The sequence below is a fragment of the Lepidochelys kempii genome, chromosome 2, assembly GCF_965140285.1.
Source record: "Lepidochelys kempii isolate rLepKem1 chromosome 2, rLepKem1.hap1, whole genome shotgun sequence".
In the NCBI taxonomy this organism is placed as follows: Eukaryota; Metazoa; Chordata; order Testudines; family Cheloniidae; genus Lepidochelys; species Lepidochelys kempii.
In genome coordinates this window covers 253,626,605-253,644,180 of record NC_136381.1, presented here as the reverse complement: position 1 = coordinate 253,644,180, position 17,576 = coordinate 253,626,605, and the positions used below count along the sequence as shown (strand labels likewise).

The following is a 17,576-nucleotide window of genomic DNA, read 5'->3' as shown; positions in this document are numbered from 1 at the left end:
AAGCTTTCGTGAGCTACAGCTCACTTCATCGGATGCTGTAGCTCACGAAAGCTTATGCTCAAATAAATTGGTTAGTCTCTAAGGCGCCACTAGTACTCCTTTTCTTTTTGTACTATTTTTAGAAATCTCACATCGGTACCTTCTTTGTGTTTTGTCAAATATGCAGTGAAAGTGTTCTTAAAATGAACATGTGCTGAGTCATCATCCAAAACTACTATAGCATGAAACATATGGCAGAGTGTGGGCAAAACAGAACAGGAGACATACAGTTCTCCCCCAAGGAGTTCAGTCACAAATTTAATTAATGCATTATTTTGTTAACGAGCGCCATTAGGATGGAAGCATGTCCTCTGGAATGGTGGCTGAAGCATGAAGGGGAATACAAATGTTTAGTGTATCTGGCATGTAAATATCTTGCAATGCCGGCTACAAAAGTGCCATGCGAAGGCCTATTTTCACTTTCTGGTAATACTGTAAATAAGAAGTGGGCAGCAGTATCTCCCGTAAATGTAAACAAACTTGTTTCATTTAGCAATTGACTGAATGAGAAGTAGGACTGAGGTGATTTGTAGGCTCTAAAGTTTTACATGGTTTTTTTTTTAATGCAGTTATGTAACAAAAAAAATCTACATTTGTAAGTTGCACTTTCACAATAAAGAGATTGCCCTACAGTACTTGTATGAGGTGAATTGAAAAATACTTCCTTTTATTTATCATTTTACAGTTCAAATATTAGTAATAAAAATAATAAGGTAAAGTGAGCAGTGTAGACTTTGTATTTTGTGTTATTGAAATCAATATATTTAAAAACATAGAAAATCATCCAATAATATTTAATAAATTCCAATTGGTATTCTATTGTTTAATAATGCAATTAAAACTGAGATTAATCACGATTATTTTTTTGGGTTAATCGCGTGAATTAACTGCGATTAATCAGCAGCCCTAGTTCAGACTAAAAAAATCTCTAAAATGACTAGTTAAAAAGGGATATTTTGCTATTTTGAAATATCAGTAGTTCCAAGTAGTCCCAATTTTAAAGGCACTGTAGTTGATGTTTCCCCTTAAAAATAGTCTCTTACTGCTTGTGACTGTGAACATATGAAAATAATAGGAAGCTGCTTGTTTAGCTCTATTCATTTTCATACAGCGAATGCTGGCTGTAGTGTCTGGATGTCAAGTTCAAAAGTAAATAGAGGCATAAATTTTCTAACAACAAGATATGAAGGTGGAACATGAAGAACTCTTTTTGCAATCCTAAAACTTAGTCACCATGATGAATAATAGTAATATTTAATACTAAAAGAAGAGAAACAATACTAAGCCCTTTTTCTGAAAATGCCATTCCGAGAAGTCTTACACAAAAAAGATGTCCTATATTTAGCCCTAAAGGCAGTCACTCCCAACCTAATTTCTGATGGCCTAATATTGATAGGACTCAAATGTGGGTATTAAATCATTTGCAGAGCAAGAAGAACATAAAGAAGGAATATTGTCCTACCTTTACATAAGAGCGGCCAGACCAGTGATCTCTCTAGCCTGGTATCCAGTCTTCAGACAGTGGCCAGCACCAGATGCTTCAGAGGGAATAAATAGAACTGGGGAATTATTGAATGATCCATCCCGTCTTGTCCACTCCTACCTTCTGGCACTCAGAGGTTTAGGGACACCCAGAACATGGGTTTGCATCCTTGACCACCCTGACTAATCACCACTGATGGGCCTAGCCTCCATGAACTTATCTAATTATTTTTTGAATCCAGTTATACTTTTTGCTTTCACAATATCTCCTGGCAATGTGTTCCACAGGTTGACTGTGTTCTTTGAAGAAGTACTTCCCTATATTTGTTTTAAACATTCTGCTTATTAATTCCATTAAGTGATCCCTGGTTCTTGTGTTATGTGAAGAGGTAAATAATACTTTTTCTTCACACCATTCCTGACTGTATAGACCTCTATCACGTGGCTCTGGGAAGAAGGATAAAGGAGTTTGAGGTGCAAGTGGTGTTCTCGTCCATCTTCCCCGTGGACAGAAAAGGCCTGGGTAGAGACTGTCGAATTGTGGAAGTCAACGAATGGCTGCGCAGGTGGTGTCGGAGAGAATGCTTTGGATTCTTTGACCATGGGATGGTGTTCCAAGAAGGAGGAGTGCTAGGCAGAGATGGGCTCCACCTAACGAAGAGAGGGAAGAGCATCTTCGCAAGCAGGCTGGATAACCTAGTGAGGAGGGCTTTAAACTAGGTTCACCAGGGGAAGGAGACCAAAGCCTTAAGGTAAGGGGGGACGTGGGATACCAGGAGGAAGCACGAGCAGGAGAGTGCGAGAGGGGAGGGCTCCTGCCTCATACTAAGAAAGCAGGACAAACAGCAAGTTATCTTAAGTGCCAATACACAAATGCAAGAAGCCTGGGAAACAAGCAGGGAGAACTGGAAGTCCTGGCACAGTCAAGGAATAATGATGTGATTGAAATAACAGAGACTTGGTGGGATAACTCACATGACTGAAGTACTGTCATGGATGGATATAAACTGTTCAGGAAGGACAGGCAGGGCAGAAAAGATGGGGGAGTTGCATTGTATGTAAGAGAGCAGTATGACTGCTCAGAGCTCCGGTATGGAACTGCCTTAAAACCTGAGAGTCTCTGGATTAAGTTTAGAAGTGTGAGCAACAAAGGTGATGTCGTGGTGGGAGACTGCTATAGACCACTGGACGAGGGGGATGAGGTGGACAAGGCTTTCTTCTGGCAACTCACGGAAGTTACTAGATCACAGGCTCTGGTTCTCATGGGAGACTTCAATCACCCTGATATCTGCTGGGAGAGCAATACAGCGGTGCACAGACAATCCAAGAAGTTTTTGGAAAGTGTAGGGGACAATTTCCTGGTGCAAGTGCTGGAGGAACCAACTAGGGGAAGAATTAGCAGGGCAAGCAAAAGTGGATGGGAACCTGGGAGGCAGTGACCATGAGATGGTTGAGTTCAGTATCCTGACACAGGGAAGAAAGGAGAGCAGCAGAATATGGACCCTGGACTTCAGAAAAGCAGACTTTGACAACCTCAGGGAACTGATGGGCAGGATCCTCTGGGAGAATAACATGAGGGAGAAAGGAATCCAGGAGAACTGGCTGTATTTTAAAGAATCCTTATTGAGGTTAGAGAGACAAACCATCCCAACGTGTAGAAAGAATAGTATATATGGCAGGCGACCAGCTTGGCTTAACAGTGAAATCCTTGCTGATCTTCAGCGCAAAAGAGAAGCTTACAAGAAGTGGAAGATTGGACAAATGACCAGGGAAGAGTATAAAAATATTGCTCGGGCATGCAGGAGTGAAATCAGGAAGGCCAAATCACACTTGGAGTTGCAGCTAGCAAGAGATGTTAAGAGTAACAAGAAGGGTTTCTTCAGGTATGTTAGCAACAAGAAGAAAGTCAAGGAAAGTGTGGGCCCCTTACTGAATGATAGAGGCAACCTAGTGACAGAGGATGTGGAAAAAGCTAATGTACTCAATACTTTTTTTTGCCTCTATCTTCACGAACAAGGTCAGCTCCCAGACTACTGCACTGGGCAGCACAGCATGGGGAAGAGGTGACCAGCCCTCTGTGGAGAAAGAAGTGGTTCGGGACTATTTGGAAAAGCTGGATGAGCACAAGTCCATGGGGCCGGATGCGCGGCATCCAAGAGTGCTAAAGGAATTGATGGATGTGATTGCAGAGCCATTGGCCCTTATCTTGGAAAACTCATGGTGATTGGGGGAGGTTCCGGATGACTGGAAAAAGGCTAATGTAGTGCCCATCTTTAAAAAAGGGAAGAAGGAGGATCCTGGGAACTACAGGCCAGTCAGCCTGACCTCAGTCCCTAGAAAAATCATGGAGCAGGTTCTCAAGGAATCAATTCTGAAGCATTTAGAGGAGAGGAAAGTATGGATTCACCAAGGGCAAGTCATGCCTGACTAATCTAATTGTCTTCTATGATGAGATAACTGGCTCTGTGGATGAGGGGAAAGCAGTGGACGTGTTGTTCCTTGACTTTAGCAAAGTTTTTGATATGGTCTCCCACAGTATTCTTGCCAGGAATTTAAAGATGTATGGGCTGGATGAATGGACTATAAGGTGGATAGAAAGCTGGCTAGATCGTCGGGCTCAATGGGTAGTGATCAATGGCTCCATGTCTAGTTGGCAGCTGGTATCAAGTGGAGTGCCCCAAGGATCAGTCTTGGGGCTGATTTTGTTCAATATCTTCATTAATGATCTGGAGGATGGTGTGGATTGCACCCTCAGCAAGTTTGCAGATGACACTAAACTGGGAGGAGAGGTAGATACGCTGGAGGGGAGGGATAGGATACAGAGGGACCTAGACAAATTAGAGGATTGGGCCAAAAGAAATCTGATGAGGTTCAACAAGGACAAGTGCAGAGTCCTGCACTTAGAATGGAAGAATCCCATGCACCCCTACAGACTAGGGACTGAATGGCTTGGCAGCAGTTCTGCAGAAAAGGACCTAGGGGCTACAGCGGACGAGAAGCTGGATATGAGTCAACGGTGTGCCATTGTTGCCAAGAAGGCCAATGGCATTTTGGAATATAAGTAGGGGCATTGCCAGCAGATTGAGGGACGTGATCGTTCCCCTCTATTCGACATTGGTGAGGCCTCATCTGGAGTACTGTGTCCAGTTTGGGGCCCCACACTTCAAGAAGGATGTGGAAAAATTGGAAAACATCCAGCAGAGGGCAACAAAAATGATTAGGGGACTGGAACACATGACTTATGAGGAGAGGCTGAGGGAACTGGGATTGTTTAGTCTGCAGAAGAAAAGAGTGAGGGGGCATTTGATAGCTGCTTTCAACTACCTGAAAGGGGATTCCAAAGAGGATGGCTCTAGACTGTTGTCAGTGGTAGTAGATGACAGAACAAGGAGTAATGGTCTCAAGTTGCAGTGGGGGAGGTTTAGGTTGGATATTAGGAAAAACTTTTTCACTAGGAGGGTGGTGAAACACTGGAATGGGTTACCTAGGGAGGAGGTGGAATCTCCTTCCTCAGAGGTTTTTAAGGTCAGGCTTGACAAAGCCCTGGCTGGGATGATTTAGTTGGGGATTGGTCCTGCTTTTGAGCAGGGGGTTGGACTAGATGACCTCCTGAGGTCCCTTCCAACCCTGATATGCTCTGATTCTCTGATTCTATGTCTCCCTTTAGTCTTCTCTTTCTAAGATGAACAGTCCCAATTTTTTTAGTCTCTCCTTGTATGGAAGCTGTTCTACACCCCTAATAATTTTTGTTGCCCTTCTTTGTACCTTTTCCAGTTCTAATATATCTTTTTAGATGGAGTGACCAGAACTGCAGGCAGTATTCAAGGTGTGGGCTTACCATGGCTTTATATAGTGGCATTATGATATTTTTCTGTCTTAAAATATATTATTTTCCTATTGGTTCCTAACACTGTTGCTTTTTTTTTTTTTTTTTGACTGCTGCTGCACTTTGAGCAGGTGTTTTCAGAGTACTATCCATTGTGACTCCACAGTCTCTTTCTTGAGTGATAACTGTTAATTTAGACCCCATCATTTTGTATGTACAGTTGGGATTAAATTTTCCAATGTGCATTACTTTGCACTTATCAACATTGAATTTCATCTGCTATTTTGTTGCCCAGTCACCCAGTTTGTGAGAGCCGTTTGTAACTCTTCTCAGTCAGTTTTGGACTTAACTATATTGAGTAATTTTGTATTGACTGCAAACTTTGCTATCTCACTATTTACACCCTTTTCCAGATAATTGATGAATATGTTGAACAGCACAAATCCCAGTACAGATCCTTTCGAGGACCCTACTATCTACCTTTCTTCACTATAAAAACTGACCATTTATTCCTAATCTTTGTTTCCTATCTTTTTAACCAGTTACTGATCCATGAGAAGACAGTCACTCTTATTCCATGACTGCTTACTTTGCTTAAGAGTCTTTGGTGTGGGACTTGGTCAAAGGCTTTCCGACAGTCCAAGTACACTATGTCACCTGGATCACCTTGTCCACATGTTTGTTGACTCCCTCAAAGAAATCTAATGGACTGGTGAGGCATGATTTCCCTTTACAAATGCCATGTTGACTTTTCCCCAACAAATTTTGTTTGACTATGTGTCTGATTATTCTGTTCTTTACTATAGTTTCAACCAATTTGCCTGCTATGGAAGTTAGGCTTGCTGGCCTGTAATTGCCAGGATCACCTCTGCAACCTTTTAAAAAAATCGGCATTACGTTAATTACCCTCCAGTCATCTGGTACAGAGGCTGATTTAAGTGATAAGTTACATTTCACAGTTAGTAGTTCTGCAATTTCATATCTGAGTTCCTCTGGAACCATCTGGTTCTGGTGGCTTATTACTGTTTAATTCATCAATTTGTTCCAAAACCACCTCTATTGATTCCTCAATCTGGGACAGTTCCTGAGATTTGTCACCTACAAAAAATAGCTCAGTGTGGGAATATACCTCACATCCTCTGCAGTGAAGACCAATGCAAACAATTAATTTAGATTCTCTGCAAAGGTCTAGTCTTCCTGGGGTGCTCCTTTAGCACATCGATCATCCAGTGGCCTCACTGATTGTTTTGCCAGCTTCCTGCTTCTGATATACTTAAATTTTTTTGTTGTTGTTTAGTTTTTGCGTCTTTTCCTAGTTGCTCTTCAAATTCTTTTTAGGCCTACTTATTTGTATTTTTACACTCGACTTGCCAGTGTTTAGGCTCCTTTCTATTTTCCTCACTAGGATTTGACTTCCAATTTTTAAAGGAAGTCTTTTTGTCTCTAACCTCCTCTTTTACTTGGTTGATTAGCCACGGTGGCATTTTTTTGGTCCTCTTACTGTTTTTGTTTTTTGTTTTAATTTGGGGGATACATTTAGAGTTTATTATGTTTTTAAATAGTTTCCATTCAGTTTGCATGCTTTTCACTTCTGTGTCTGTCCTTTTAATTTCCACTTAACTATCTTCCTCATTTTTGCGTAGTTCCCCTTTTTTTAAGTTAAATGCTACAGTGGTGGGTATTTTCCCTTGTGCAAGAATGTTAAATTTAGTTACATTCTGATTGTTATCACTGAGAGATTCAGCTGTATTCTCCTCTTAGATCAGATCATTTGCTTCACTTAGGAATAAATCAAGAATTGCCTATCCCCTTGTAGCTTTTAAAATGTCATTAAAAACATAATATATTTTCTCTGAAGTAGCAATTCTGTTTGTTAAAATAATATATTTATATGGAAGGAAATGTTACTAGTTAGGAATTTGTATTATGTGTGTACAATATTGTATCCTAAACTAGACAACCAGGAGGTTTTGGGAGGAATCATATTTGTTTTTAAGGGTCTTATTCTTGTCTTCAGTTATGTTCCCAGGATGTTTGGGAAAGATAGGATTTTTTAAGAGGGAGATTAATTTAATTAAATACCTCAGATCTTAGTGTTTGTATTTTTGGAAGCATTTATGTTTGACTTCTAAATTTATTTCACAATACAAATTACTTTCTTTACCAAAAATAACACCCCAAGCTGACTTGCTCTTTTTCTGCAATGAAACCACATTTGTGCAATGTCTGTACAGGAGTTATTTATTGCCACTTGGATGTTACATTTCAAACACTGGCGCTTTTTCCTTTTTGGGGGGAGGATCTATCCTGTTGTCTATGCCATCATGGTGCATATGTATTATGATGCACTGTTTCATTACAGAACCACATACACAGAGCAACGTCATTCAGTACACAGATGGACAGAGTGAATGAGGCACAGAATTAAAAGAAGAAAAGTGGAACACTCAGTTTCAGACATTGAATTGGGACTCTGCAGTGCTGGGCTCTGTCCCTGGCTTTTCAACATGGACAAGATATCATAATTAGGCTTGGTAGAGTTCAGTTTTTAGTTTTTTAATAATTGTGATGGATAATATTGATGTTTATTTTTAAGCATTTTTATATTTTTTGTCCATATAAATGTTCACAGTAGGAACACTTCTAGGGGGTGAGTCAGACAATATGGGAGGTCAGACAACAATTATTTAATGATGATAGATATTGAGATTCAAAAAGTTAAAGCTTTATAAACATTAACCACAAATGGTCAACATCACATGTCAAAATATATCAAATAAATATCCATAAATTAAACTCTAATAAGTTTGCAAGCTGCATTTTTTCCTTACTTTGCCTATCTGTAAATTTCAATTAATATTTATGAAAATATTTTTGTTTGTTTTTGTGTTTACAGTGAAATCAATGTTTACTGAAATTTACTGATAAAATCTAATCCTTCCAAGCCTAATCATAATGTATATGCACAAGGAAGCTTAAATTAGGTTGCGTGGTCAATTTAGATCAGAACCCTGAGACTTCTTGTGAACAGGCGGACTTCCCAGCCCTCATAGAGCCCCATTGAAGATAGTGGGGTTCCACATGGGGACAGAAATTCACCTGCACACAAGAAGTTGCAGGATCAGGGCCGTAATTCTGCTATTTCCTAACTTTTGAGTACCTGACTTTGCAATCTGAATGCTCTTTTAATGTAGTGTTTTGTATCTAGATATATATACATTACCATATACGCTGTATGTGTGGGTATAGTCCAAATTTGAATACATGAAATCTCAGTTGTCAAGAATTTAAAAAATACTTGAAAGCTATTGAAATTATATGGGCTGCTCAGGGATCTTAATCTTTCCCTTTTAAACTGTGAATTAGACCAGAGATGTTTTCTTTTTTCTGTGTCATCAGTTATTTTTCTCACTTTTATACAGTCATTCATGGTTTCTGTGCTATTTTTGCCTTTTTTTTTATGCTTCCTTTATACCCATCATGTTTTTTTTAAAAACAAACAAACTATTTTTCCTTTTAGTTTGGTTCTTGTTGTTACCCTTTTTTGTTGCTGTTTGTTGCTAATAGTTCCAATTAGTCATAAGATCCCAGGAGAATTCACTGACTTGTTCATGCAATTTTCCTGTGATCATGATGAGATTTAAATGAGGAAACTGACAAGGACTCTGGACTAATGTTCAGCTCACTGGTGACAGAACCATGAAGCAATCAGATGGACCGCTGACCTATGGAAAGTTGCGTTGGTAGAATGCATACCAAGACCTTTACTTCTAAGAGTCATGAGTTCACCTTCTAATTTTAATTAAATGTCAGGATCTAAGTTCTGAAGATCAAAATGATTATTTCTTTCTTTCAAGTGCAGTCAGGAAGGAAGCACTGCATGTGTTTTTTCCCGATCCTGATGAGATAAGGGTTCCTTTTCATCTAAATGTTATGACTTTCCATCCCTGACTTTGAAGACATAAAAAAATAATGCATGAAAATTGTTTGGGTATAAAGTGATGTATGATCAGACTGGTGTTTTAATAGAAGAAAAGCAGGTTAATTGCACAACTGCTTAATTTTTTCTTCAAACTATAGGGTTTAAATTGTTTAAAAAGATATATGGATGATGAAGTTATTTTTGTAATCAAACTAAAAGTTTCAATAAGATCCAAGGGTTTAAAAAATTAATGATTTCTCCATGTGCTTCATTCCCTAAACTATAACCGAGGGAAAGGATTTTCTAAACAGCTTGAGGGATCTGTATGTAGGAATGGACAGGTATGGCGTATGTTGGGTGTTGCTGGTCTAAAAGGGGGTAATTCCCATAGTGGTTGGTTAACTTGGGTATCAAAGGGACGAAGAAGACTTCTGCTAGAGGAAGGGAAGGAGATTGCAACTCTGACTCCTTTTCTCTCTCCTTGGCCTCCGACTTTAAAACCTAAGCATCTGTTGCTATGGAAACCCAGGAGCCTGATGCTCAGAGAAGAGGCATTGCAACCCTCTCTGCCGAAGTATTCACACTGGACACCAATTGCAGACCCCCCCCCCCCGTGCCCACTCTAATCGTGTGCACATTTTCTCCTCCATTAGCTGTAGAAGTGCATTAATTAGTGGTCCCATTTAGCCTTGAAATTAACACCGCACAAAGCGCAGGTCGTTTTGTTTTGCCCTGTAACTGAAGAGAGGTGAGGGTGATGACAGAGAGGACCCCCTCCCCCGCAGTCTTCTTCGTCCCCCAGCCCAAACAGCTTTTGATCCGACAGTTCCCATTTGTTTATCGCCGGCTGCTCCGGCGCGGAGCACAGTTCGGGTGGATTTCCACAGAGGGGCGCTGAAGCACGTTTTAATGCAGCAAAATGAATTAATACAAAGATAGTAGGAGGCACAATATACTGGATTAAATAAAATAGAATAAATCGTGAAGAGCGTGGGGGTGGGGGCTGGAAAGCTTCCTCCCCTCCCCCCAGCTAGTTTCAGAGGGATCGTATTCGCTGCTCATTGCCTGGAGCCAGAAATCAAAGCGCACAGAAACTGGGGAAGCAGCTTGGACGCCGGCTCGGCAGCCAGTGGCATCAGGCGACGCTTTCGTCCTCTCTCCCCTTCTGCTTTTTTTTTTTTCTTTCTTTCCCCTGGGAGTTTGCTGTGAGCCGAGCTAGGTTTTCAGGCATAGAAACTTCCCTGCTCCCGGCCGCTGGGTCCTGTCTCCCGGGCTGCGATCCGGTGTCTGTTGCTCCTTTTCAAGTTCCTTCCCGAAAAGCCACAGGGAGAGAGAGCTGGAGAGGAGCCCGCCCTCCCTGCCCAGAAGTGCAACGTGTTTTGAATGAGGCTTCCCAGTTTGCAGCCTGCTCCGCTCGGTGGCTCTCCTGGAATGCGACCTCGGAGACGCCGGCCCATCCCGGGGAGGCACTGACAGCTGCGATCCGTCCGTCCCCCCCAGACAGCCCCCCCCCAACCCCATTTAATACCGATCCTCTCCGGCGCCATTCGCTGGGGTTCGGCGTGTCTGGGTGGCTTGCAACCTTGGCTGGTGCAACATCCCCGGGGCCTGTTCTTTGTTTTTGTTTTTGGTAATTCCCCCGTTCCCCCCCCCCCCAATGCTGCTGTTGAAGCAAGGGAGAGAAATAAATATGCTGTCTCCCTCCTCGCTCTGCCCTGCACCCCAGCTCCACTGATGTGCTACGGAGAAGAGCTCACTTGCGTGTAGCATGCTGTAACCCCCGCACACCCACCCACCCCCAAAAAGCGCCTCTCGTGCCCCCCCCCCCCCCCGCGATTGACTTCATGGCTTCGCTGTACCAGCGATTCGGTGGGAAGATCAACACCTCCCGATCTTTCCCGGCGCCACCCGAGGCGAGTCACCTTCTGGGGGCTCAGTGCACCGAGGAGAACAGCGCTGCCGGCCCGCCCGCCCGCCAGCTGCAGCCGGAGAGCCGAGCCCGGTTCCAGTACCAGGCCCGGAGTGACGCCGAGGAGGAAGATGTAAGCCCCCAGCCTGGTTTGGGTTTTGCTCTGTTTGTCCGAGTGTCTCGCGTGTGTCTGTGTGTCCGGAGGTCGCTTGGCTGCCTTCTCTCTCCCTGTCTTGATCTGCGCCCCCGCTTCCCCGGCAAAGGCCAGCGAGGGTACTTTATTCCTGGCCATGTAAACAAGTCCCCAAACCCCCTCGGCTCCCGCTCTCCTGGGCTGTCTGGGAATGAGCCGGGTGGGGAAGGTCGGGCTGCTGTGCAGTGTGCATGGTTTGGGTGCTTTTGGAAACCGCCCGTGTAAACTGCCTCCGTGCCCCTCCGAGTGTGGCTAGAAGTTTTTGCCTGGGGCAGAACCAGAAGGCTTCGCCTTGCCCCCTTCTTGTCCTTCCTGCCCGGCTCCAGAGCCCTGCCGGGGAGAACTTCGCACCCGACGCGGCCATTTTTGTTTTGTTTTGGTTTTGCTCGAAACTCCTGGTTAATGACCCAACGTGATGAGACGCGAGCCCCCGGAAGGTGCTGGATGCAAACTTCTCTCCCGGCACGTTCCCACCCGCCGCTGCCGCGGGGAGTAGCGATTTCAAAGGGGGGCATTTGCATATTGCCTTAGTAACAAATGACTCATCCTGGCCACTGGCTTGCTGCTGGGACTCCTGGATGGAAAGAATTAAATCACCTTGGATCGATTGTTCCTAGTTTTTTCTTGGGGGGAGATTTAGAAAGAAGAGGGCCCCGGAAGAAGGTCCAAACAATCAATCCATCAGTTTCCCATCACTATTTCAGACTGGCGTGCTATTATGTTTGTAAAGGGATTTCTCTGTGTGTGCGTGTGTGTAAACGGCAAGGGGGAAAGTCGCTGCAATTTGGAATAATATTCCTATCTATTAAAATATTTATTTTCCCTAAAGGTAGGTTTGGAGCTGTGATCAGTGTTAATTATAGAAACCACTGATAATGATCCCTTATAAGTACCGACTGAGAGCGTAGTTTTATGTCTGAATCCCTGAGATCCCTGTTGAGAGGGGGACTGCAGCGAAGGGAGTTGTGGGATTTTGGTTTTGCTCTCCCCCTCCCCCCACATGAAAACTTTTTGTAGTTGTAGCAGGTAAAGCGGATTAAGTTTTTCTAGCAGAGAGGAAAGTTGGCCTCAAATCCTCTGGCAGGATTTCCATTCTGTTCATTCCAAGGGCCAATAGGTCGCTGGAGATGAGTTTACTTTTTTCGGTGGCTGGTGAAATCCTCACTAGCATCCTAAACACGACACACAGTTCCCGGGGGTGGCGGGACGCCTAACGTAAGGTCACGCGCACAAACTAAAAACACCGGAGACTTTTTTTTTAAGTGTTGATTTAAAAACTTTTCATTCTGAAACTCTTATCTCCTGCGATGTGACCCTGGAGCGGAAATGTGCCGAAACTTCAGCTCATTGGCCTCTAGGTGTCGCTACGAGAAAGCGAAGTTGCTGCTTTGGTATTGGTCTCCGGAATATCTTTCTCCCCTGGATTTATTTTTTTTTAATTTAGCTTGGAGCGTATCTTTGTGGGTTTTCAATACGACAGATGTCTGGAACGGGTTGATCATCAAAAGCTTTGAGCCAAGAAACAAAGGGAATTTAACATGTGCAAATGATTTCTGCTGACAGGGCTCTAAACAAACCAAACAAACCCTCTTTCCCAAAGTTAAGCTCATCAGTGAAGTGATCTGTACGACAAAAATCTGTATTGCAAAGGCCTTCAAGCGGGGGGCAAGTAAAGGTGATGTATGTACGCAAACAGTTCAGATTAATTCCAAAACCCAGGCTGCTAGACTGCAAGGGGATTTATTTTATTTTATGTATTTAGAAAAAGAACTTTGCCGTTGACTGCGAGAGCTAAGTGTATGTACCATGTCAGGGAGTTAGAGCTTGGGAACTGCAATGCAAATGTAATTGATTCATAAGCTTCACATACGTTTCCCTAAAGAATCATTTCGGCAGTTAAAGTTAAGATGTAACCGGAAAGGAAGTAATGAAATTTGCCTTTAGAGTGACTATTGTAGAAATATTCAATGACTGTTTCTGACTCAGGTTGGGCTAGGAATTCCAAATAGTCATATAGTTGAGGTAATAACCCTTGGTTTGTTTAGATCTGTGCAGTAAATCGGCATTAATTTTTGGAAACTAGTTGTGCTAAGGGAAAGAATAATAAGACACCTCTAAGGTGGTAAAATTTAATTTTGAAAATATATTTTTTCCAAGAAGCAGAGGCACAAATTATGCTATACACCCCCTCCACCCCCCTCCGCCCCACACACTCACACCCACGTTTCCCCATTAGCTCCGGAGAGCTGTGACTTTGGGAGCTGTCCCAGGTGCTGACGTGATTCAGCTCTGCCAGGGAATAAGTACTCTCGCTTTGCACTGGGCAACTCAAACGGAAACTGGTGGCTTTATTGCTCTGTTGTGCCTTGTTGTCAGTCTGTGAAGTGTGCTCAGATATACACCAGACGGATTTCTGACCTTGGCCAGTAAACAGAAACAGAACGATTCCCCCCCTCCCCACCGCCTTTTGCAACTGAACTGGCTGCTGAATATCTGGATGACAGCGACAATAAGGCTTTCTCAGGACAAATTAATGCAGCTTTTGGCATAAAGTCCCTGAGGGGAAAACAAAATTTGAGGCAAGCACAAGGACAAAACTGGGTGCATGAAGTGCAATGGTTGTGTGATTTGGTGATATATATGTGCAGAATCCACTGACACTGAAGAGAGAGAATACTGACTGCTGGCAGTTCTACTGAATTGTAGTGGTATATGATATTGCTATTTGTAATTAGGGGGAGCCTGCCCGTTATTGACTGCTAAACCCCTTTTGAGAGAATTAAATCTCTGATGTAAATTTCACAGTGAGACTGAAACTGAACGTTCAAGATATTTTTCCCAGTAGAGGATTTTTTTTCTTTTCCAATTTCAAATTAACAGTTTCTAAGTCAGAGGTAGGAAATACAAAAATAGTTTTTGTGTGTGTATGGGGGGGGGTAATACTTCAACTAAAAATGTAGCTAAGATTTCTTTTTAAAAACCACTAAATTGTTTTATAATGTGCTTAATAATCAGGCAGACTGAGAGTTTTTGAAAAGGCTAATGATCATGATCATAAGGTTTTTATACCTTAAAGATATTTATTCTGCATTCTATATCATTAATTGGTTTTATGGGTCAATTATTTTCAAGTATTTCTTAAGTATCAATACATTCCCCAGTGCTATACAAGACAGATGAAGACGGGTCTGGCCTTTCCAACCCATGCTGATGTTTATATGCAATATTTCCCCTTTCCTATGTATTACTTTCAGTACTAGAGGAAACTTACATGTAATTAAAATAAGAAACAAAAACCTGTATTGAAGTAATGCAAAGAGTCTGATTTGTACCCCCACAATTAAAAATGAGGAAATTTCAGAGTTAAGATTGAAACTCCTCATCCCACCATGAAGTAGCTGGTGAGAGCGAGGTGAGTTTCATCATGGAATTTGAACTTTTATAAATGAGATAACACAGTTGTCTGGATGCAATTGGTATTTTGGCATCTAAACTTCACAGTAGTTAATTCTGGTTGCTGGTTCTGCATACCAAAAAGAAACAAACATGTTCAGTGATTTGGGGCATCCTGAGAACTTGTGTAAATATTTATAAGTTTATGACATTTGTTCTTGATTTTGTTATACTTCTGTATCATCCTAAACTGCATCCTTGATTCAGTTCTCTTTGCACAAATCAATCTCCCATTGGTTTCAGTGGAAGTACTGAATTGACCAGTTATTAAAACTGTAAAAATGAGTGGTCATGTAAACATAACCCAGATGACATAATAGTTTTGCTATTAATGTGCCTTTTCAGATTAATTTATTGGGATATGGTACAGTACCTTTGAAGAATGTAATCAAAGTCCAGTAATAGCAGAGTATTAATTTATGTTCTGGCAATGTAATCACCGTTTTTCCCTCTATGAGATTCATGTTTTGTATATTATCATGTAAACAGGAAATCTTTCTAGATGCTGGCTTTAGCTTTTTTCCCCCACATAAAGTAGAGCTTTTTCATTTTTCCTAAGCTTACTTTTCTTTGGAGTTATAGTGATTAATGAGTTTAATTTTTGCAGGCAACTGCCAGGAGGTGCTGAGTAAGATATACATGCTGATTGTGTATAACCCTGTTCCTTTTAATTACTGTGATGATAGCAATGCATTAATCAAGTGCATAAGAAATTGAGCACTTCTCTGTAATACAGAATATTGATCTATTTCATAATGCATTGACTATTAAAATGATAACCACAGTAATCCTTTTAAAATTAAATTCCTGATGATAAATGAAGTGTTAAAGCTTTCTACTGAAGTATCATATATAGATTTTCTGTATAAAGAGCCAAATGCTGCATTCCTTTTTCATTTATTCTTCAGGTAAAACTCCTATTTTTTGCCTGAGTAAAGGATTGGACCAAAATAAAGTAGCTCTAATTTTTACTTTGAAATCTGGAATACTTTTCATTCAATTGTATATTGAATATTTGCCTAGTTGTATAAATTTATGCTAATTTTTAAAAGAAGAAACTTAGCTATATTGTAGTTTTATAATTTTCAATAGTGATAATTCAAACTGAGTCTATTTTATAGAAGTTATCATTTCAGTTTTAAGTAGTAATTCTAGAAGATAAAAAGATGTGATTGCTGGTTTGAGAAGTAAATCAAAGGTTACATGTTTCATTATTGTTCAGCTTGTTTGAACAATATTACAAATATTACAGCCCCTGAAAATATTTGACATTTAATATGTAAGATTTGCTAACACCTGCAATAAAAGTATTATTTTTCAATCCATTATTTTACTGTTGGATAAGCTATTGCTTCCCAGAAGAGTGTGTCCAGGTCAGTCTTATATAAAGGGTTAGGCAAGAGCTGCAGAACAACTTAAATGTCAGAAATTCCCAAACAGATGATTTTTTTTAATTGTATATATTTTGGAGTGGTCATTAATCAGTATATAGTGAAGTAGTCCATATGGCTACCAAAAATCTCTGTATAGATCAGATCAACAGTTTTCTTTCTGCAGTATTTGATGCCTTCTAATGGTCTCGCCTGCAGCCTATTCTTGGTAGGCTCTAGGATGTTGGATGCAGTTATCCTGCTCTCTGTATGCGACTGAGGCCACTAATTTCAGTGGAAGCAGGATTAGGTCCCTATTGATTCGTTCAGCCCATCTCTTTAAATTAATAAAAATGCAGTTTAGTTCTATGAAGAGTAATAATTATGCATTCATAAAGTTAATCTTCTCTCTGATTTGTCTGAATGCAAGTTAATTATATATTTCATTATGTAACTTAACATTGGATAATTTAAAATTACAGCAATAGGGGCTTTTCATGTATTGCTTAACAGTTGCTATATTTGGAATTCAGTGGCTTCATGATTTTTGTTGCTGGTTTAAAATTAACCTTCCTGTTTTGCAAGCCTTACTAACAGTGATCAGGCCTTTGATGTATTATGCATCTATTAAAAATCTGCTAGGTAGAATATGTTTTTAAGACACAAGAATAACTATGCAAAGAAGTTGACTCATCTGTCTTGTGGTAGTGAAATGCACAGTAACTTGAATCTCATCGAGTTAGAGTACTCAGCTCAGGTCCTTCCTCCTGAGCTTGCAGGGGCTGGGAGGAATGGGAAGAGAAGGTACAGAGTCCCAAGAGGGAGTACTTTGTATTGCTTTTAAAGGAACTTTCCAGCAGACTAAAAGAAAGAGGCTGATGGGCTCCAGATGAAGCTGTATAGAGCTCTCCATTATCATGGCTTCAGTGAATGGCAAGAAATGGGGGAGAGAAGGGTGGATTCTCAGAGCTCCAAGAAAGGCTTCGAAAACTCCCCTGGAGCACTAAAGAAAGACAATCTGCAGGAGTAGAATCATTCGTATAAATGTCCTTTAAGGGCTCGATTCTACAGTCTGCATTCTAGCAAAGATCCCCTTCAAGCCCAGTGATTTCAAGTTGCTTTTACAGGGAGTTTTTACCTAAGTAAGTAAGGCCTGCAGGATGTGACTGGCAGAGTGCAGTTTGAAGTATGGATTTTCACACTGTGACCAAGGGGTGGCAGCATCTCTTATTTAGTATTTTGCCATAGATCACTTAACATAGCAGTTTTTTGTAGTAAGTCATGAACTATTTGTTCATATAGCCACTCCTGCATTTAAAGGTTACCTATGTGTTTCTGTTTATTAAGGGCTAGTTTCCCAGATCTGCAGAAGAGGTCTGTGT

General features: G+C 41.3%; 1 protein-coding gene and 1 long non-coding RNA gene across 7 annotated transcripts in view; both read left to right on the top strand.

The window, feature by feature from the left end:
• The window catches only part of DPP6 (dipeptidyl peptidase like 6), an 807,813-nt gene that overhangs the window by 191,664 nt on the left and 598,573 nt on the right, over positions 1-17,576 (top strand). The window contains exon 1 of one of the 6 annotated variants that reach the window (XM_073334580.1): positions 11,099-11,311. The exons of 4 other annotated variants lie outside the window; for them this stretch is intronic. In XM_073334580.1, coding sequence (XP_073190681.1) covers positions 11,114-11,311 — 198 coding nt within the window. In that variant the 5' untranslated portion in view covers positions 11,099-11,113. Of the gene's footprint in view, positions 1-11,098; positions 11,312-17,576 lie in introns of those variants that run through there. One more of the 6 variants, XM_073334586.1, reaches the window with a different exon arrangement.
• Positions 1,956-8,159, top strand: LOC140907800 (uncharacterized). Its single transcript, XR_012157627.2, has 3 exons — positions 1,956-2,273; positions 5,890-6,059; positions 7,710-8,159. It is a non-coding gene; the product is annotated as an uncharacterized LOC140907800 (long non-coding RNA).